Source organism: Miscanthus floridulus, chromosome 2 (genome assembly GCF_019320115.1).
Source record: "Miscanthus floridulus cultivar M001 chromosome 2, ASM1932011v1, whole genome shotgun sequence".
NCBI lineage: Eukaryota > Viridiplantae > Streptophyta > Magnoliopsida > Poales > Poaceae > Miscanthus > Miscanthus floridulus.
In genome coordinates this window covers 123,152,312-123,174,950 of record NC_089581.1, presented here as the reverse complement: position 1 = coordinate 123,174,950, position 22,639 = coordinate 123,152,312, and the positions used below count along the sequence as shown (strand labels likewise).

The window sequence follows — 22,639 nt, the reverse complement described above, 5'->3', positions numbered from 1 at the left end:
TACGGTGCCGAAGCAGTACTTCCACCAGATATATGACTTAGGTCACCATGAGTATTGATGTTTTTCGAAGAAGAAGAGCCTGAGCGTCATGATCTCGACCTAATGCTACTCGAGGAAGAGCGTGATAGAACCACTTACCGAGTACAGCAATATCAGCAATCCCTTCGGAAATATCATAACCGCCGTGTGTGCGGTTGGGCTTTAAGCATCGGGGATTTAGTACTAAAAAAGGACCAACGTACAAAGGACAAAACCAAACTATCTTCTCTTTGGTAGGGACGGTGCATCATAGTCGAGATAGCTTATCCGAGGGCTTATAGATTAGCTGAAATTGACGGCGACATGCTCCCCAATATGTGGAATATGGATCAACTACGACATTTCTATGCCTAAATATACGTTTTTCTTCATTGTTTGTGCTATTCAGTCAACATTTCCTCTACATGTACGGTTTAATATCTGCCCCCTTTGTAATCTATGTTCTCGGGGGCTAGAGCTTGCCGGTAGGGTCGTATGAGCCCGTTGAGAACTTAACCAAAGGCTCAGGGGCTACCCTAGTTGTTTGTTCAACAGTTGCTCAAGCGGATCGTTGCTCTTCATCTAGAATTTCACCCAAAAATTCACATAAAAGAACAACAAAGCTGCAAAAATTTACCTACAAAGTCTTTACTCTTCATCTAAATTCCAATCCAAATAAAGAGTCAAGGGCTACCATATACATATTCATTAGTATAAAATGTTGTCAATCATGCAAAGCTAAAATGCCCGAGTTCATATAAATCTTTGGTTAACAAATGAGAGTTTGCTAAAGACCGATCAGCTCAGGATGAACAGATCAACTCATTAAACCATCAATAGCTCAGAGACATAAGTAATTATCAACCTATTACTATGCAGATAATGTGCATGCATTAAAATGCAAAAATGGACTGATAAAAGATTTTTTTTCTTTACTGATAAACTTCACTGAAACATGAATGTACAAAAGAGGTTTCCAAAATACCCTAATTAACTACCCTTAGACCGATCACCAAGTCAGGCCACAACGAATCCCGATCCACAAGGATGAAGAGTTCCTTGTGGTATAGGGACAGAATGGCCCGATCAAGGTGACTGTCGCCAAGCTTAGGCGCTTGGTGGAGAACTGGGAGGCACGGTGGCCTGCTCCGGTGGCCCATCGTGCACCGCGGCGCCCTCCTCTTCCTTGTCGCCTGGACCACAAAGTGGCAGCACAAGTGTATGCTCGACCTCAAACCTTAGAAATCACCTCAACAACAATATGAAATGCAATAGAAGTAAACCGAGCAAAAGGTAACACAATATTTATCATGTGGTTCAGCTCGTCACCAAGGCTTGCCTAAGTCTACGTTGTCGAGGTTAGCCAATAAGGCTTAGGGCTTTGCAACCCTTCCTCTATCTCAAGTCAAGAGAGTTAACTCTTGAGATTAGAGGTGAGTTTACTAGCTTCAAGAGATGGTTACAAACCTCCCGGGGCTACCACACAAGTTGGCAAGCTCCATGGGCGACGCTCTAGCCCGCTAGGAGCAAGCTCCAAGAGTAACAAACATAATCCATTGGCTAAAACGTGAACCAAGTGCTCTTAGGCTTTAGGGATCAGTGGATTTGCTCTCTAATCGAGTTTTATAGCCTTTTCTCTCAAGGATTGATGGAGAAATCACAATGGAATGCTTGGGAGCTCAAGGTCACCAATGGAGGAGAGAGACAATATGAACTGAGCAGCTGGCATCGGTTTGAATGAGCAAAGGTCGAAGAAGAGCCGTTGGAGGGGTGTGTGAGAGGTATAAATACCCCCTAACCCCCAACGGTCAGTTAAGTCACGCCAGTGTCGCGGCTCAACTGTGGTAGTGCCACACTACGGCAGGGCCTTTCTTCAAGTGCGGCACTGCCGCACCAGGCAAGACAGCAAGGGTGAAAATAGTGAAAGTTTGGCTATCTTGGCTGAGCAACTGAGGATGTATGTGTATAAGATTGAGCACTTGGTTGTACACTTTAGCAAGTTTTTTATGTTCCCCTTTATAGTATGGCATTCCTATACTCCAATTCAGAATATAAAAGAATTTAAACCTTCTTTAAGTTTGATGTCGTCACCATTTGTAATTGGGGGCTCCTCCTCATTGTATAACATCCTCGATTGTAAATTCCCTGCTTGTTATCTTGATAAATCTCATTAGTCCTCTAACTACGTGATCATTATCACCAAAACCCACAATTAGGGGTTTGATTGCACTTTTAGTTGCGCTTCGTTGGTGCCCTTGGCTCAGTGGGGACCGACCTGAGGCGCGCGATGGCACCACCAGCGCCAGCAAAGGCGGGCAGCGCTGCCCTGCCTGATCTTGTCCGCATCGCTAAAAGCCATCATCGAGGGAGGATGCGGACCGAGCTCTGTGGAGAGGAAGAGAGGTGGAGGCCGATTAGTCGTCGCTCCTGACCCGAGGTGCTGTCGAGAGGGACGAAAGCGGTCGTGCGGACGCGATGAGCTGAAGTTGCGTGATGGTCGGTGAACTATGGTGGAGAGGGAGGAAGGCGGCCTACGGCACTAAGGTGAGGTGGAGATGGAGGATGGCGGCCAGCCAGTCACGGCCAAGAGCCCTGTGAGAGCGCGGTCAGTCGATCACGGTGGTGCTGGAATTGGAAATCGACGGCGAGTGGGAATTGGGGAATGACATTTCTAGATACCCGTGAGTGAAGAAGACAGGAAAATGTTTTTTTTATCAAACAGCCGATCGGAGGAGGCATCCGGGATAGTTGGGCCACTCGTACTGTCGCAGGCCATGACAAAGGGGGTATCCGGACGATTGGACGCCATGACACAAGCATTTCCATAAAAAAACTTTACATATCCTATTCTTTGAGGAGTCTAACTTTTTAAAATTTAATTAAATATGTAAAAAAACTTGTAATGTTTACTGAGAATGTACAATAATAATAATAATAATAATAAATAGGGGCTTGTTGCCTGAATTTTAGCATTTTTTCAGAGGAGATTATTGTTTATATTTTATAATAAAATTGTGGTTTTAGTTCATTGCATTTTATGTTGGCATAATTTGTATTTTTTTATTCCGAGAATAAAATACCCATTAGAAAAAAATACAAACCCGACAAATTTTGATCTGTATTGGCACACAGACAATCAACAATTTACAATTATTTCTATAGTTAGACAAGAAAAAATTTAATAATGTTATAATACAAAGAAAAATAACAAATCATAAATTAAAGTAACAATTTACTTACGCTAGTTGGTGGTACAAGAGTGTTCATGAAATCATCTTAAAATTCAGGCACATAAAATATAGTAGAAGTGTAATAAATATCGTTAAATTAATTGTTGAGTATATTTGTCACCAATCCTACTGTGATCCCAGGTGAGAAGCAAGAGCCCAAAGGTAGGGGGCCCAGGTAGGCTGGGAGTTTATAAAAAATTATACAAAAGATGATATAATTTTTTAATAAACCGAATTACATTTGAAACTTTCGATTATGGAGAATGAGATATGTTCTCTCAATTTCAAATTATAAGACGTTTTGAATTTCTAGATGTATTAATTTTACTATGGATCTAAACATAAATGTATATCTTGACATAGCAAATCTATGCATCAAGAAATGCCGAAGCATCCTATAATTTGAATGGAGTGAGTATATTTTTTGGACGGAGTACACCTAAACTGTTGCTGTACGTACGTTCGCCTGCAGTATTCAGGATATGTTCCATTATAGTTGATCGATTCTGTAACTGTGTGTCCGATTGGTTTGTGACCTCGCTGATGGGCTGTTGGTAACATTACCTTCATTCAACAGGAAAATAGTCTTTGGACAGCAGGCCCTGGATATTTTTGTGTCATCGGGGAATCCTTGTGGTCCGACCAAATGAAGATGCTCACAAACAGTAATTTGATTGTCTGCCCCACATCTTTCACAGTGTCCATCCTGAAGATGCTGCATTATGTTGACCATTCAGATTTCTAGCCCTTTTGATCCAAAAGGAAAAAAAAAAGATCCGCAAGGGAGAGATGTCACGCTTGTCTACATGGGCTTACTCCTACGTACATCATTGTCTAACAATATATGGTCTATACGAAGATCATTCAGGAACATGGTAGTACATCAGTGGTTCCATTATGTACTGATCAGTTTGTGGCCATAAATTCAGATCAAGCTGCTGTTATAAATATCATGATGAATACAGTAGTTCGATGTCTTGACAGTGCGTGGCTGAATGTTAGTGGTGTCCTCGGGGACAATGAATTGAAGTCCCAATGAACTGGCTGCCGCTTTGGTACTCTACTGTCTGAACTCACACACTTGTTACAGCACCTGTTCGCGTGTGCTTATAAGCTAGATTTAGCTTTACTTTTTTTTAGCCATAGAAAAATATTTTTCTCTCACAACAAATCAATCCTACAAATTAGCCACAGCAGCAATAAGCCCTGCCGAACAAAGCCTCCATGAGAATTATATGTACTGTACAAGAGCCTAGTAGATCTAACAGTGCCCGACAGCCAAAAAGCTTCATGTGCATTTGTACTATGGCCTTGTTTAGATTACAACTTTTTTCAACATGATGAATAGTACCACTTTCGTCTTATTTGGCAAATATTGTCCAATCGTGGACCAACTAAGCTCAAAAGATTCATCTCGTGATTTCCAACTAAACTGTGTAATTAGTTATTTTTTACCTACATTTAATACTCTATGCAAGCGGCTAAAAATTGATGTGATGAAGAGAGAGTGAAAAAACTTGGAACTTTGATGGGATCTAAACAAGGCCTATATGTCTACGTGCTTTTATTGCTTACTGTTTGGCCAACATTCCCACAAGCCAAGCCACAAAAATAAACTTGGATTACAGGCTGGAAAACGGCGCCTAAGAAATCTAGTAACGTCTCGAAAAGTGGCAATAGGTAGCATGAACCTTGTACTTGCCAAACGAGAGCACTTCATCTTCGGCAAGCAACGCACCACATTACGTACCTTTCTTTGGCCACTGCGTCGTCATCGCTTTTGGCACATTACAGTACGTAGCTGTGATCTTTGGAAAAGGCAATCGGCAACTCATGTTCGTTGGCACCGAACATGTCGTTAGGTCAGCTAGAAGCCTAGAACCTCTCTGATTTTTTTACATGATCCGTCATGTGGTCACTTTTGAGTAGGGATGACCGCGTTTTTCTGAATTCTGAAACGGAGCGGCCGAGCAAAGCGCAACGATTCAGAGGCTGGAATCGAGAAATCCAATCACTGAATCACATCTCAAAAGGTGGCATCAAGTAGCATGATTTTTGTACTTACCGAACAACAGCACTTCTTCGTTAAGCAACAGAAAAGGATCAATCCCGCGTTACAGTAGCACTGCATCATCGCTTTCCGCGAAGTGTAGTAGCGGTGAAGTATATGTGCTGTTGCCGAAGAACACGTGGTCGATCATGTCCTATTGCCCTATGCGCTTGGCTTATAGCCGACGGTATTTTTAGTCGTGACTTATCAGCCAGACGAACGGGATAAAATTTTGTTGGCACGATCGAAGACCGATCATGTGATCATATCCTCACCAGATCTTGGCTACATACATTCTCGGGACGGGAGTTTCAGAAATGGAACGGCAGCATCTTGCAGAGCTGAGAAAATGCATTATATGATATCCCAAGAACACAGCTTTATTGATCTCCGCTATTTACAGAACAAAATCGCAGCTGAGATAGCAGACGTCGAGCGAGAAAAACTCCAGCCCCCAGTTTCGTAGTAGCCTATACATACAAATATGCCGTGCAGGTGCAGTAGCCTAGAGACTCTGTACCATGGTTGCAAAATTAGCGCTCTGAACACCACGAGCAACACAAGAGCATTGCTGCTGCTCGCGCGCTACTCTCCCTTGGGTGGAATCACAAGAGGGCTCCTCACGATGTAATCATTGGAGACCCACTTGAGGGTGCCCTCGGCGCCGGCCACGTTGGGCTGCCCCGCCCACCGCACCGTCACCGTGAAGCTCTGCTTCTCTTTCAGCTCCGTGAACCGGAGCATGGGCGGCTGCACGGTCACCGACACGTCCTTGGGCATGTCTACCACGGCGGTGTACACGGAGCTCGCCTTGCCCACGTTGGTCACCGTGCGGTTCACCGTGATGGGCTGGGACAGCAGGTTGACGACGAGGGACGGGTAGTTGAGCTCCGCTTCGGTGATGGCCCTGAGGCCGCCGCAGGCGACGGGGCGGTGGGCGACCTCCGTGACGCCGTCGTCGCCGAGCCCCAGCCCGCAGAGGTAGGGGATGTAGTCGTCGGTGTGGAGGTCGTAGACCAGGCCCGGGTCGAAGGCGAGCGCCGGGTTCACGTAGCCCGCGCCCATGGCGTAGAAGGTGGCGTGCCGGTACTGCTCGTCCTTGATGGGCAGGCCCGTGCGGTCCACAGCGTCGGACGTCGTCATGATCGCCGACTTGATCGCGGCCGGTGACCAGTCTGGGTGCAGGCTCTTGAGGAGCGCCGCGATGCCGCTCAGGTGCGGCGTCGACATGGACGTCCCGGACTCGACGAAGAAGGAGAGATCGGCCCCGCCGTCGGAGAACTCCGTGTGCGAGTCGCTCGGCGCCCACGCCGCGAGGATGTTCATGCCGGGGCCCGTGATGTCCGGCTTCAGGATGCCCGGGCTCGCCTTGCTCGGCCCACGGGACGAGAAGAAGGTGACCGTCGGCGACGGGTACGAGCCGATGATCGTCCCCTTGAAGTCGATGCTCGCCGTCCCGTTGGCCGTGGAGTTGAGGTAGGCCATGATCTTGGCCCCGGCCTCGTAGCTGACGTGCGACGCCGGGAGGACGTGCGCGTCGGCGAAGGTGGTGTACCCCTCCGCCGCCTTGTTCATCACGATCATGCCCACGCCGCCGTACGCCGCCACGGTCTGGCCAGCCTCGATGCGGCCGCTCAGGCCCCTGCTCTCGCAGAGCACCACCTTCCCGGTCACCTCGGCGCCGCCCAGCACGCTGCAGTCGCGGCTGGCGTCGAAGCCGTCCGCGCCGGGGTACACCAGCGGGAGCGGGGCCGCGGCGGAGTTGTTCCTGGGCTGGAACAGGGACTCTCCGTGGAACTCCTCGCCGTTGCCGAGCTTCACATTGGTCCGTATCGCGCGGTCCATGGTGCCCGCGGCGACGGTGAGCATCCACGGCGCGCCGTTGCCGACCGTGCCGGGGTCCGGCCCCGCGTTGCCCGCGGCGCAGCTGACGAAGATGCCGCGCTCCATGGCCTTGAACGCGGCGATGGCGATGGGGTCGTAGTTGAACTGCGTGGCCGAGTAGGCGCCGATGGAGAAGGACAGCACGTCGACGCCGTCCTTGACGGCGGCGTCCAGCCCGGCGATGATGTCCATGATGGAGCAGCGGCTGCGCGTGCACACCTTGTAGATGGAGAGGTGCGCGTGCGGCGCCATCCCGGACGCCGTGCCGTCCGCGTTGCCCCTGATGTTGGCGTTCTCGACGAAGTTCCCCGCGGCCGTGCTGGCCGTGTGCGTGCCGTGGCCCGCGTCGTCGACGGGCGGCGCCGTCGAGTTCACCGCCGCGCTCCCGAACGCGCGCGCCCCGATGATCTTGTTGTTGCATCCGCCCCCGGCGATGTCCTTGAACTCGCAGGTCCCCTTCCACCCCTTGGGCGGCGGCTGGAGCCCGTCGTCGCCGAAGGACGGGTGGCTGGGCAGGATCCCCGTGTCCAGGATCCCAATCACCACCCCGCGCCCGAAGCCGGAGCGGCTCCAGAAGCCCTCGTTCCCGAGGTGGAGGCCGAGGAAGCCTGGCGAGCGGGTGGTGGCGAGCGGCAGGAACACCTCCGGGTACAGCCGCGCGCACCCGTCCGTGGCCCTCAGCGCCTCCGCCTCCTCGTCCGTGAGCCGCGCGGCGAAGCCGGTGAAGACGTCGCTGTAGGAGTATATGATCCGCGGGCCATCGTCGGCCGCGGAGTCCAGCCCTGCCGCCGCCGCCGCCTGCGATAGGAACGAGCGGTGCCACTCCTCGACGGAGCCGCCGTCGGCGCCTTCCCGCGGCCGGAGGTGCACGATGAAGTTCTTCCGCTCCTGCAGGTACGCCGCGCCGCGGAGAGCCAGCGACAGGAGCAGCAGCAGGGTGGCGCGACACCACCGGGACTTGTTCATCTCCATCAGTAGAGGCGGAGCGGCGCGGCGCCACGGAATCTTGGCGGAAGAGGACTGAGGTGGGGCGTGGCTAAGGGTGGCGGCGACGAGGCGATCCGCGGGAGTTTTTATGGCTGGGGAGGAAGGGTGGCAGTGGCACAGGGCGCACAGCTGCTGCGAGGTGTGGGGGAGTGGAGTGATGACTGATGAGCGGACAGTGGCACTGGCAGTGAGCCGGAGGCGTCAGCTCCGCTGGTTTTAATAAAATGATGGGGAAAACCCCAAAAACGCATCGGCGTGGGGGCGGGCGTACCCGGTGTCCGACCGGCGTTCCCTCCCCATGGATTGCATGCACCTGCGGTTCGTGTTCGGGTCCCGGCTGTGCCAGGTCTCTCCGGCTGGCTGGATGTGGATGGGGTCCGGCGGAATTGGATTCCGGTGCCCCACTTGTCTTTCTTTCAGCAGAGCGCAGTGCGCACTAGCAGTGATATACCCTACAGAAGTCTGTCTAGTAGGGCAGATATTTTCCGTGGCCCCCCTATCTGCCGGTGAAATCCGGCGGCGGTGAGGCTATTTTTACCTTCCAGCACCGCAGCACGACGGCCTGCGAGAGGTCAATGGACGGTTGACCCGTGGGGTCCCCAACACAACCCTGTCATGATTCGAGCAGGATACACACATGCAACATCGCCCTGCATGATGCGCTCCGCACCTGGCACGACGTGGAACGCTGTCGGCCTGGCTGGAAGGACGCCGTCGACGTCGCCGGAGCCACCGGACAAGGATATCCTCACCTTCTCCCGGTAGCAGGAAATTTTGAGCGCCGCGTGGGCACGGCCACGCCGGGAAAAGGAAATTGCAGTTTTGCAACGAAGGGATGTCGAGGAAGGGACGACGCCTGTTCGGCTGTTCCGCTCCGCATATTCGGTGGCCAGTGCACACGCACGGACACGGGCGCGTGCCGGTGAGGGGATGGAGCCATGGAGGAGGCCCCCCGCGGTAGCTTCCAAAAACAAATGCGGTGCCGGTGCGGTGGCCGACTGGACTGTGGTAGTAGCTCGCGCTGCCGAGGATATCCTTGTCTTTCCGCCGGTGGCCACCACCACTGTTGGTAGTGCCCGCTCGTTTCGTTCGTTCGTTTGCCACGCACACCGGCAAGGCAAGCAACAGAGGCGCAGCACAGTCACGCACCGCCTCCTCCTAGGAATTAGGACGCGGACACTGGCTCGCCCACGAGCCGCAGCAGCAGCAGGGTTTTGTTTTGTTTCTTGCTGCGTGCTCTCTCGAGCAGATGAACCTCCAAAAGCGCTGTTCGTGAGGAGAGTTTGTATGCTAGCTCGGCAAAAGCACCCAGGGTGCCAGGGCCCGTGTTTATTTTCCCAATTCCCGCGAACAAAGTGGTGGCTTGTTTAGCCCGTGGCACAAGTATCCATGGCGCGAACGTGATCCTGATCCCGCCTGCACCAGTGCCGCCGTCGCGTCCGGTTGGCAGGCCGAGACGGGGTAGATGCTCGCGATTTGGACGCATCGATCGGATTGTCAAGCGTGTGATACAAAAAAGCAAGCAAGCACGGTACACGACGATCCTACCACGTCCTGCCGCTACTGCTAGTACTATAGGAATATATACTAGTCAGTCACGCGAGGGAGTTTCGGTGGCAAGTCAATGCTGCAGCGAATCAGAGTCATCGGTGGATGATCCATCGACTATCGTCTATGGGCATGTTCCACCCAAAATGCTAAATTTTTCAAGATTCTTCGTCACATCGAATCTTTGGACGCATGCATAAAATATTAAATATAAATAAAAAATAAAATTAATTACATAGTTTAGACGAAATCCACAAGACGAATCTTTTAAACCTAGTTAGACTATGATTGGACACTAATTACCAAATAACAACAAAAATGCTACCGTACTCATTTTGTCAAATATTTCAGATCTAAACTGGGCCTATGAATGGATGAGGCAGCCCTTTGTTCCCGCTTCTTAATTTCCTCATTCCCGGCACATCTGTGGTGTGGATGGCGACGGCTCGGGCGAGCCCTGCCTGAGTGAGCGGTGGTGTCCTGCATGGCCAGATATGGCACGTAGACGTCGATGCATGATGGAATCGATGTTGCCATGTGTTCCCGGTCCTCGTATTCCCGCCAACCAGACAATGGATTGATGAGGCCAGCTTTAACTAATGGCCTACCTAATCGCTAGACCAGTGGCCACAATATACTAGGGCCCTGTTTGATCCTACGGTAAAACTCTAGGTCTGTATTTTTAGCTCTCTTTTTTTTTTTTTTTTTGCATAGGGATCTAACAGGAAGCTAAAATAGAGTAAATGGCTAAAAACTAGGTTAAAATATTTTGCTCTCAAAGATATCATAAACTAAGCTAAACTTTTTCGGGGCGGGCGCTGGACGTCCCATACCGCTTGTGGCTTGCATGTATAGTTGTGTATGGATAATTAAACGAGAATAAATCTATCATTGTAGATTAGAGAACTAAAATTTAGCTCATAGATCAACGTGCCGAACGAACTAAATTTTAGAGGCTAAACTTTAGCCTTAGACTAGTGATCTGCCCGTAGATTTTGCTGTCGCCCGATTGACCGATTATTGTTAGGATTTCTTTGCTGGCACACGTCGATCTACGCGTCCCGCGCGGTGGCGTCTGTAGCTATTACTGCATTCTCCCTTTCTTTATATAGACTCCAATTATTGAGTCGTATCCCATTATACTTATTCCCTAATCTATTTCAGCTTTTCAAGTGAGTTGGGGCACAATCAAGAGCAGCCATTAGAAGAGTTTGCTGCTGAGACATGAGTGCAAATGTGGTTCTTCTTATTTGTGCTACTTCAGAGTTCAGATAATCTTCGGTTTAAGTTCATTGCACGCGGAAACTTCGTGTCCAGAATTTTACACACACAGCGTTGATGACATACATTACTACCGAAAACATTTGTGCATGCAGTTGGTAACCCTTTTGTATAGCTGTTTTACCAAGCACATATAACTCAAGGTCAAGGGCTATGAAAATCATTGGGTTTCTATAGACAGAAATGGAAAACCTCCTGCAACAATCCAATTTAAAACAACAATTCAGCCATAATAGTGTTTTTTTCAGCCAGAAGTTGCTAGAGGTTGTCAGAAGTTACACATTTTTCTTTTCATGTGAACACGCGTGCATTAAGTTCCATGATTCCAACCCACAACATTTTCCTTGCGTGGTCATCTCTTACCATCTGATTACAAAGTTACTGCTGATAACAAGATAACCTTTTTTCTAAACGTTATTGACTTCTAAAATTTGTATTGAAATATAGTGCATTCTGCAGGTGTCCATACCTAGATTTGGTGAAGTTTGTTAAAAAACCAAATTTGAGGGAAAACATCTTAATTGGTATTAATCTACGGGTACATGCGTCATTTGATGATTCTCTTAAGTTGTCTTAAAATTTTTAGAATGCACTATATTACGTGACAGAGGGAGTATGTGAAAGGATTTCATAGATTATCCATATAAGAAATTGACTGTGGAAATGACATTTTCACATGCGTGTAATCTTCTTTATGTAAATATGTTGAAAGTATATATTGTTTTGGTTTTTTTTTGTAAATGAAATACGGTGGCATGGGCAGATGATAGTATGGACCATACAGGGGCTGTTTGGTTTCCTGCCCACCCCTCCGACCTGGCTCCACTAATGCAGCTCGCGTTTGTTTGGCTCGCTGAACTCCTCCCGAAGCCAGGCTCCCGCCGACCACCAACGTCCCTTAGCCAGGCTCTGCAGGAACGCAGGTGGCGGGCGTTTCCACTAAGCCAGGCATGGCTTTGCACTCCCCTCATCTCCCGACGTGGGTCCGCTGCTTCACCTCCCGTCCTTCGGGCCTCGTTGCCGCACCTCCCACCTCCGAGCGCCACACCGAGCTCCAAGAGTGGCCCCTTCGAGTCCCCATTGTTAGATTGATCTCTAACCTAACTGGACCCAATGACCCAATTGAGCCTTTGATTTGCGCCCTGATCGGGGGCGCCTAGCCCACCATGGCTGGAGGGCCCCTGTCACCCTACGCTATAAAAAGAGGTGGGGGCCGACGGCTCTAATCATGAGGTTGACCTGAGCCGATCTCCCCACCAACAAACCCTAAACCTAATCTAAGTGAGGGGCGCAGCCAGTGATGGGAAGTACCTCCACCACATCACTGCGCCGTCATCATCTTCACTGTCGGCACCGCATCTCCGACACATCTTCACCGACCGTCGCTGCCTTAGCACAGACGTCGACCCTATGGCGGACACAAGCGGATCTCCTTCCACTGTGGTCTCAGGTCTTACACGACCATCTTCTACCTCTCCCTTCTCTCTAGTTCTACTTGCATTAGGAAGTACTACGCCTTTTATCCCGAATAGAGTCAGTCTATGGCTAGATCTATGATACCAGTGTTCCTACGGTTCTAACATTGGTAACGGAGCCTCATTTGAGTATAGATCTAGCTTATCAGTTTAGATCCTTTCGGATCTGAGAAAAGGAAAGAGGGTTTGGATGAACCCTAACCCTAACTAGGTTAAGTAAAGAGGGTTCAGTTGAACTCTAACTTCGATCCCTTCGGATTTGAGAAAAGAAGAGTGTTCAGATGAACCCTAACCCTAACTGGGTTAAAGAAAGAAGAAGGGCTCGGTTTTCACGTTTAAACCGAACCCTAAAACCCGCAATCGATTCAAGAAAAGAACAACTGTGATACCCTAACAATGAACCTAGAACCCTAACCCTAACTTCCATCCTCATCCCCAACTCTAAAATCGGATAGATCCAAAAACAAAAGGTAAAAATCGGATAGATCCGAGAAGAAAAGACGAAAGAAATGCAATCAAATAGAAAAAGGGGAAGGGGAAATGACAATCTTCACCACTGTACCGCTGGCGGGCACGTGCTCGCGAGGCTGAGAGAGAAGGTGGAGAAGAGGATGGGAGATCTAGGGTTTCAGGGTTTCGGGAGCTCCTCACTAGGGGGAAAAGGGTGTCGCCGCTAGTCCTCTCGACAGCGGCACGCTCACCCGCGTGGGGAGCGCGCGTGCCGGTGAAGGGGCCGGCAACGGCACCAGACGCTCGATCGCCATGGCTGCTTGCTCTCGGTCGCCATCGCTCGGTAGCCACTGTGGTGCACTGAGGAGAGAAAGTGTGAGCAGCGAAGAGAGAGAGCGGAATGGAAAATGAGTTAGGGTTTCGGTTGGAGGACGGCGTCGACAGTTTTTATCCACCCGAAGTCGACGCGTGACCGTCCGATGCTGGACGGACGGCCAAGATAGAGCAGGCCAACTCGCGGCCCAAGCGAGAGTGCATGGGGTGCGACTTTGCTGGCCTAGGCCCAGGTTGCGGCCTAGGTGCTGCGCGCGCGCGGAGCAGTGGGCCGAGCCGGCTTTTGTCGGTTTTGGGCCAAAATAGTAAAGAATGAGCCCATTTTTGTTTTTTCTTTTTTCTAGAAAATTGAAAATAGAAATTGGCTCAAAAGAAAATAGAAAAGAGGATTTTCCTGTGGGTAAAATTCATCAAATTGAATTATTTCCCGCTGCGTATGTAAAGATGTTATTTTCATTATTAAATTCAAACCAACGGGAGAATTTAATTTTGAAAAATAGATATGTTTTAATTGATCATAATATTGTTATTATTCTGACCAATGTTGATTAATGGCAATATTATGATGTTTTGTCTTGCATTAATTCTATTTCTGCCCAACGGTGATGTAGAATTAGTGTAGAGAACAATTGTATGTTTTAATTTTTATCAACGTTGGAACTAAGGCATGCAATTATTATTGTTATTATTTATGTTCTCACACTATTTGAATTGTGTTTTCAGGCGGGTACAACTTGATGAGTTGTATCAAAGAGATCCCCACTCTAAAAGGTGATAACTACATTGAGTGGAAGAAAAAGATCGACCTGGCTTTCATCCTCGTTGAGGTGGACTATGTAGTCACCACACCATGTCCCACAGAGCATGTGGCACCGATGTGGGAGACAAATGAGGCTGATGCCGCCTAGGCAACCAGAGAGAGGGATTTTGCATCCCAAAGAATGTCCTATGACCTTGAGCATAGAAAATAAGTCACTGCCAACAAGAAGTGTTTGGCTATGATAAAGAACACGATTGAGCCTGTAATTGTGGGCTCAATCCCAGAGTGTGACACTATCACTGAGTATCTCAAAAGAATAAAGAGTTAGTTCACTGGATCTTCAAAGATATATGCTACCCAGCTGATAAAGCAGCTGGTGACAGAGAGATACTCAGGCAATGGTGGCATAAGAGAACACATACTAAGGATGAGCCATTTGACATCCAAGCTAAAACCAATGGATCTGGCTCTCAAGGATGAGTTCCTTATCCATCTAGTTTTTGCTTCCTTGCCAAAAGAGTTTGACACTTTTGTTGTCAACTATAACATATAGCCCAAGAAATGGGACATGGAGAGGCTCATGGCTATGTGTGTGCAAGAGGAGGAGAGAATGAAAGCTGCCAATGGTGGCACTATCAATTATCTGAAAGACAACAAGAAAAGAATACTAATGCTAACTTCTCCTCAAAGTCAAAGGGAAAGGGTCACATGCTGCATCAGCCACAACAAAACAAGTTCACAGTAGAGAAAGATCAATATCTCCACTGCAAGAAGATGGGACACTATAAGAAAGATTGTCCCGATTACCTAAAGATGATCATGACAAAGAAAGGCGAGAACATTATTACGTTCATAAATGAACCCCTGTATGTACAGTATTTAAAATCTACTTGGTGGATTGACTCAGGTGCAATTGTTCATGTTGCTAATTCTTTACAGGGATTCCATTCGACGAGGACTATGCAAAGAAGCGAAAGACACATTAAAGTCACAAATGGAGTCCAAGCAGAAGTTGAAGCCATTGGCGATCTTTCTCTAGAGCTAGCTGATGGTTTCAAACTCATACTTAGAGATGTTCTTTATGTTCCCTCATTACAGAGGAACTTGATTAGTGTGTCATGTTTGGACAATGATGGTTATGATTACCATTTTGGAAATGGCAAATGTAAGATAACATTTAATGATGCATGTGTTGGTCTTGCTATCTTACAGAATGAGCTTTATTTGTTATCACTACGTGATGATGTGAATGTTGTATGCGATGATGGGAACATTGCGTGCGACAATGTGAATGTATCCTCGTTTGCGGATGTAAACAGAAAACGAAAGAGAGCTCACGATGCGTTGTCGAAATTATGGCACTGTCGTTTAGGCCATATTTCGAGGGGAAGAATAGAAAGACTAGTTAAGAATGAAATTCTTCCTCCATTAGAGCTCTCAGATTTAGAACAATGCAGAGATTGCATAAAAGGAAAGTATGTAAAGAAAATTAAGAAAGATGCCAAATGAAGCACATGAATTCTATAGATATTCACACAGACATCTGTGGTCCATTTCCTATAAAGAGTGTGGATGGTTATGATTCGTTCATAACATTCACAGATGATTACTCCCATTATGGCTATATTTATCCAATCAAAGAAAGAACAAAAGCATTGGATAAGTTTAAGATATTTAAGGCAGAAGTTGAAAACCAACACAACTTAAAGATTAAGATAGTCAGGTCCGACCATGGAGGGGAGTACTACGGTCGGCATACCCCATATGGCCAAGTTCCTGGACCTTTTGTAAGGTTTTTACAGGAGAATGGCATAGTTGCCTAGTATTCAACACTGGGCGAACCTCAACAGAATGGAGTAGCTGAAAGACACAACCGTACCCTGATGGATATGGTGCACAGTATGATAAGCTACTCCACTTTACCTTTGAGTCTGTGGATGGAGGCGTTAAAAACTGCCATTCATATTCTCAATAGAGTACCAAGTAAGTCGGTGCCCAAAACACCGTATGAGTTGTGGACAAGAAGAGTACCCTCACTAAACCACTTGCGTGTGTGGGGGAGTGTGGGGGTATGGCTCCCAAGACATGGGCCACACCATCAGAGGTGGCCCAGCTCACAAGATCAAGGCGTGCACGGCGCTGCTCGGCATGCACCGCAAGATATTGTATAGTACCAAATAGGATACTTATCTTGTACCCCTACCTCCTCCAGAGTATATAAGGAGAGGTAGGGGTCCCCTAGCAGATAGGCTACATCAAGCTACTTGGTCATCTAGATCAATATAATACACCAAAGACACAGGACGTAGGGTATTATGTCGATCAAATGGCCCGAACCTGTCTAAATTGCTGTCTCTGCGCCTTGTGTCATCATCCGGTTCCTGATTACGCGCACCCCCACCGATAAATCTACCATCGTGGGATATCCCTCGGTGGACTGTCGAGCATATTATGTCGATAGTTGGCGCGCCAGGTAGGGGTGTGCGCGCTGATCCATGGCGGGCCAGATGGGATCTCAAGATCGACGCCACTCATGGCAACCTAACTTCCTACAGTAGCGTCCTTCAGCAACCTGACGTCGTTCGACATCATGGCAACGATGACTTTCCAGTAGCCTGTGACGAGACTTCACGTCTCTAGCAAACCAGATCTGATCTCGGAACCACCTCCGAGGTCGCCTTCACCAACAACTCACCGCCCGCCAGGTGCTCGCCGTCAACGCCGACTAGATAACGCTATACGTCGCCGACCAGACGCTCCATCTAAAGCTAAGTCACGCTTTAATATTCTTCTAAATATTCTCCAATCTCCGTATATCGTCATAATATTTCTTCAAACTGTTTTCTCCGTATTTGCTTTCCAAATGATTTTTTGAACCCCCGAACCGTCCTGTTGATGCTCAGATGCCTCCAGAGATGGCCCTGTCTCCGACTCCTCCCTACACGTGCTATGGGCTCCATGCTCTGTGTTATGGGTGGTCGGTAGCGGTTCCTTGGTCATGCCTGTTCCTCCTACACGTGCACGGGCTCCGCGCTCGACGTTATGGACTATGGGCTAGCTAGGGCTGAAGACTCAGCTACACACTAACTAGTCGGGCGATTTATATTAAACATAAATATATTTTTACGCCAACTGATCGCCGAACTGCATACGTCGTTTCATCACCATTGCTAATTTTTCTCCGGAGTTTATTTATTTGTACATCATGTACTACCCATTCTACATGTTTGTATTGTAGGATCATCGTCTAGGTGATCGGACCACCTAGTGCTTGAACTTCTCCACCGATCAATTGGTCGGACCGCTTGGTTCATGGACTCCATCGCCGACCAGTTGATCGGACTGTTCACTGGTCGTTTCTACTCAATGTTCACTTCGTCGCCGACTAGTCGACCAGACTATTCGTCGCTGTGCTTCATCACTAGTGACGCTGGTTACTCCTCGGCCCTTGGATTCTTCATGCTCGAGGACTAAGTGGGCACACTTCACCGCACGGACGTCGTCAGCTATGTCGATGCTCAGACCTCACCGCCTACGTCGGGCACTCCTTGGTGCTCGGACCTCACCACCTACGCCAAGGTCTCCTCGGTACTCGGACATCACCGCCTACGCTGGGGACTCCTCGCTCCTCGGTGCTCGGTCATCGCCAGCGACGCCGGGGACCCCTCGCTCCTTGGTGCTCGGTCATCGCTAGTGATGTCGGGGACTCCTCGCTCCTTGGTGCTCGGTCATCGCCGCCTACGCCAAGGACTCCTCGCTCCTCGGTGCTCGGACATCGCCAGCGACGCCGGGGACTCCTCGCTCCTTGATGCTCGAACATCGCCAGCGACGCCGGGGACTCCTTGGTGCTCGGACATCGCCAGCTACGTCGGGGACTCCTCGGTGCTCGGACATCGCCAGCGACGGCGGGGACTCCTCGCTCCTTGGTGCTCGGTCATCGCCAGCGACGCCGGGGACTCCTCGCTCCTCGGTGCTCGATCATCACCGGCGACGCCGGGGACTCCTCGCTCCTCGGTGCTCGGACATCACCAGCTACGCCAGGGACTCCCTTGGTGGTCGGATCTTGCTATGTCTCGTCGGTGTGCTATCAAGCTGCGCCATGCTATTTGGATCAGGGTGCTGATCTTGGGCAGCACGTCTAGGGTCTTGATATGCACATGTCGGACGACGTCGATAAGCTTTCAGACTTCTTTTTCTTTGACCCTGCTACAAGATTCATTCTTCATCTTCCAGTAGGCTCGGGTCTAAGTGGGCACACTTCACCTTGAGGTGAATGTGCTTGTTCTCATCTCGAGGCTACGCTCGAGGACTGGCTGCCTACTCAGCTGGTCTTCTACTTTCTGACCCTAGCACCACATGACTACGTCACCTACTGTCAGGCTCGAGGACTAAGTGGGCATACTTCACCTTGCGGTGAATATGCTTGTTCTCATCTCGAGGCTACGCTCGAGGACTAGCTGCCTGCTCGGCTGGTCTTCTACTTTCTGACCCTGGCACCACATGACTACGTCACCTACTGTCAGGCTCAGGGTCTAGCTGTGGGGGTATGGCCCCCAAGACATGGGCCGCACCATCGGAGGTGGCCCAGCCCACAAGATCAAGGCATGCATGGCGTTGCTCGGCGTGCACCGCAAGACATTGTATAGTACCAAATAGGATACTTACCTTGTAACCCTACCTCCTCCAGAGTATATAAGGAGAGGTAGGGGTCCCCTAGCGGATAGGCTACATCAAGCTACTTGGTCGTCCAGATCAATACAATACACCAAAGACACAAGACGTAGGGTATTACATCGATCAGACGGCCCAAACCTATCTAAATCGCTGTCTCTACGCCTTGTGTCACCATCCGGTTCCTGATTACGCGTACCCCCACCGACAAATCTACCATCGCGAGATACCCCTCGGTGGACTGTCGAGCATATTCTGTCGACAGGGAGCCCTGCTGAGGCTAAAGTATTTAACCCAAACATTGGAAAGCTAGATCCCAAAACAGTAAGTTGCCATTTCATTGGCTACCTAGAAAAGTCAAAAGGTTTTCATTTCTACTGTCAAGATAGACATACAAAGTTTATGAAAACGAGACACGCTATCTTCCTAGAGGATGAAATGATGAGGGGGAGCATGGTAGCTCAAGAAATTAACCTTGAAGAGAAGCGGGTGTATGCACCCACTCCGATGATTCATGAGCCATTTTTCTCACTACCTGCTGTCGCTACACCAACAGTGTAAGACACTGTGGTGCCAGCACCTATTGTTATCCCGCCTGTGGCAACAATGAATAATGATGAAGAACATGTTCCTCAGGATCCTATAGAACCTATTGTCATAAATGAGGGGGAGCAACAACAGCCTCAAATAGAAAATGTGCCAAATGTGGAGGCCCCTAGAAGGTCTCAAAGAGTTGGAAAATCAGCTATTCCTGCTGATTATGAAGTGTACAACACTGAGGAATTTCAAATGGAGGATGATCCCACCTCATTTGAAGAAGCCATGAGAAGTGATCATTCATCAAAGTGGCTTAAAGCCATAGAAGATGAAATGAAATCAATGAATGCCAATAAAGTTTAGGATTTAGAGATAATTCTTAAAGGAGCCAAAACAGTAGGCTATAAATGGGTCTACAAGACAAAGCTTGACTCTCAAGGGAATATAGAGAGATATAAAGCTCGACTTATGGCAAAAGGCTTTACATAAAGAGAAGGGATTGATTACAATGAGACCTTTTCTCCAGTCTCATGTAAGGATTCCTTCAGAATCATAATGGCATTAGTGGCACATTACGATCTAGAATTACATCAGATGGATGTAAAGACGGCATTTCTCAACGGAGACTTGGAGGAAAATGTTTACATGGCACAACCAAAAGGTTTGTCATGGAAGGAAAAGAACGAATGGGATGCCGCCTAAAGAAATCCATTTATGGATTAAAACAAGCTTCAAGACAGTGGTACTTGAAGTTTGATCAGATAATAAAGAATTTTGGGTTTTAAGAGAATGTAGAGGACAATTGTGTCTACACAAAGTTTAAGAATGGGAAGTTCATCTTTCTTGTCCTGTATGTGAATGATATCTTACTTACTAGTAGTGATGTCAGTCTACTACTAGAGACAAAGAAGTTTTTGTCCTCAAAATTTGATATGAAAGATCTTGGTGAAGCTTCGTTCGTTCTAGTGATCGAGATTCACCGAGATAGAAGTAAAGGGGTATTAGGACAGTCACAAAAGGCATACATAGAGAAAATCTTAAAGAAATTCAGTATGCACAAATGTAGTCCCTCACCTGCTCCTATAGTCAAGGGCGACATATATGAGGATTTTCAATGCCCCAGGAACCAATATGAGATCGATCAAATAAAAGTGGTTCCATATGCTTCAGCTGTCGGAAGCTTGCAATATGCTCAAGTATGCACGCGCCCTGACTTGGCATTTGTTACCGGGTTACTTGGCAGATTTCAGAGCAATCCTAGAATAGAACACTAGAAATTGGTAAAGAAAGTCTTATGTTATTTGCAAGGAATGAAAGGCCTCATGATGACGTATAGAAGATCTAATTCACTCCATATAGTGGGGTATTCAGATTCTAATTATGCGGGAGATGATAGAAAATCCACGTCTGGATATGTATTCACTCTCGTAGAGCGAGCTATTTCATGGAAAAGCTCAAAACAAACCGTCACTACATCGTCCACAATGTATGCCAAGTTTATAGTGTGTTATGAGGCAACGGGGCAGGTGAACTAGCTAAAGAAGTTCATACCCGGTTTGAAGGTGGTTGACGACATCTATAGACCACTAAAGTTATACTGCGATAATAATCCGGTAGTACAGTATGCTCACAATAATAAGTCAAGTGGTGCTGCCAAACACATTGACATAAAGTATTATGTTGTGAAAGATAAAGTCCAGGATCAAGTCATAAGTCTTGAGCATATAAGTACAGTAAAGATGCTCGCATATCCGCTTACAAAAGGCTTACCACCCAACGTGTTCAGAGAACATGTAGCCAGCATGGGTTTAAGGGAAAGCCTATAATTCCTGGACAAAAGAAGGCCCAAAGATAAGTATCTATTTTAGAACAGAGTAGTGTGTTATAGCTGTTAAATCTATCGGCAATGGACCATGATGATGAGACATGCTCTATGCGCTAATCTGTAATGGAATGAACAAAAGTAAAGAATATGAAAGTGAAAGATGGAAATAGATCAAGGGAGAGATTGTTAGATTGATCTCTAACCTAACTGGACCCAATGACCCAGTTAGGCCTTTGATTTGCATCCTGATCGAGGGCGCCCAGCCCACTATGGCTGGAGGGCCCCTGTCACCCTGCGCTATAAAAAGAGGTGGGGGCCGGCGGCTCTAATCATGAGGTTGACCTGAGCTGACCTCCCCACCGACAAACCCTAAACCCGATCTAAGTGAGGGGTGCAGCCAGTGACGGGAAGTACCTCTGCCACAGCACTGCGCCGTCATCATCTTCACCGCCGGCACCGCATCTTCGACACATCTTCACCGACCGTTGCTGCCTTAGTGCAGACGTCGACCCCATGGCGGACACAAGCGGATCTCCTTCCACTGTGGTCTCAGGTCTGACACGACCATCTTCTACCTCTCCCTTCTCTCTAGTTCTACTTGCATTAGGAAGTACTACGCCTTTTATCCTGAATAGAGTCAGTCTATGGCTAGATCTATGATCCCAGTGTTCCTACGGTTCTTACACCCGTCGTGGCACTTCCCACTCCGCCTAGCGCTGCGACGAGCTATCCATCTTCAGATCCCGACGTGCGACGGCGACCCTGTTCCTCTATGTAGGGGGTGTGCTCGATGACGGTGACCTTGCTCCTCTGTGAAGGGGACCCTGCTCCTCTCAGCGGTGCGGACACGCACGCGCCTATCCTGGCGGGCTAGGCGGCTCGTCGATGGCCACCATCATCGCCCGTGCAGGTGGGCGGGCGGCTCCTCGGTGGGCACGATCGTGCAGGCGAGCGGACGTGGTCCAGCGTTAGGCAACAACAGACGACAATGGTGATGTGAGGCCGCTCTGGGTGTTTGATGAAATGACCGAGAGGAGGTAGACTTATCAGTTGAAAGAAGAGGTGACTCTATGTCTTTTGCACAACAATCCAAACACATAACTCATCCTGGCCAAGCTTAGCAGCGCACACAACTAAACAAACACCTCTTGGCTCCCTGGAAACAGGTCTGCGGTGCCCAGGCTAGGATTCCTGGCCAGTCTACGATGGACCAACAAACCAAACGCGCCCATAATGTCCTCGTATAATGGCCTTATTTGTGCCGATCCTCTATAAAATTCAGCAGGAGCTCTGCCAAATAGTTTTTTAGAAAGAATTAATTCTTTGCGAATTATGTGAAGTAATTATCTAAAATGAACTAAGAAGCTAGGAGATGAAAAAGTAGTCTCTCCTGATTTCATGAAGTGATTCCCTGAGTTTGAGAGTCTATGCTAAAGAATTAAAGAGAATTTACTTTCAACCATTGAATTAGCTCGCATAGAGAATCAGAATCAGCTCCATCTGACTCTGATTCTCTGAGAGAAGCGATTATGTGGATGAAAATGATTCTCTTTAGTTTTTTAGCATAAACTCTTAAAATCACGATAGAGA

General features: G+C 48.4%; 1 protein-coding gene across 1 annotated transcript; it reads right to left on the bottom strand.

The window, feature by feature from the left end:
* Nucleotides 1-5,658: 5,658 nt before the first annotated feature.
* Nucleotides 5,659-8,549, bottom strand: LOC136539550 (subtilisin-like protease). Its single transcript, XM_066531516.1, has one exon. It carries the CDS (start codon nucleotides 8,152-8,154, stop codon nucleotides 5,884-5,886), a length of 2,271 nt encoding a protein of 756 aa, XP_066387613.1. The 5' UTR covers nucleotides 8,155-8,549; the 3' UTR covers nucleotides 5,659-5,883.
* Nucleotides 8,550-22,639: the final 14,090 nt, after the last annotated feature.

What these genes read in the sequence shown, in the direction of transcription:
- LOC136539550 (XM_066531516.1), bottom strand. Translation starts at nt 8,154, where the DNA reads ATGGAGATGAACAAGTCCCGGTGGTGTCGCGCCACCCTGCTGCTGCTC.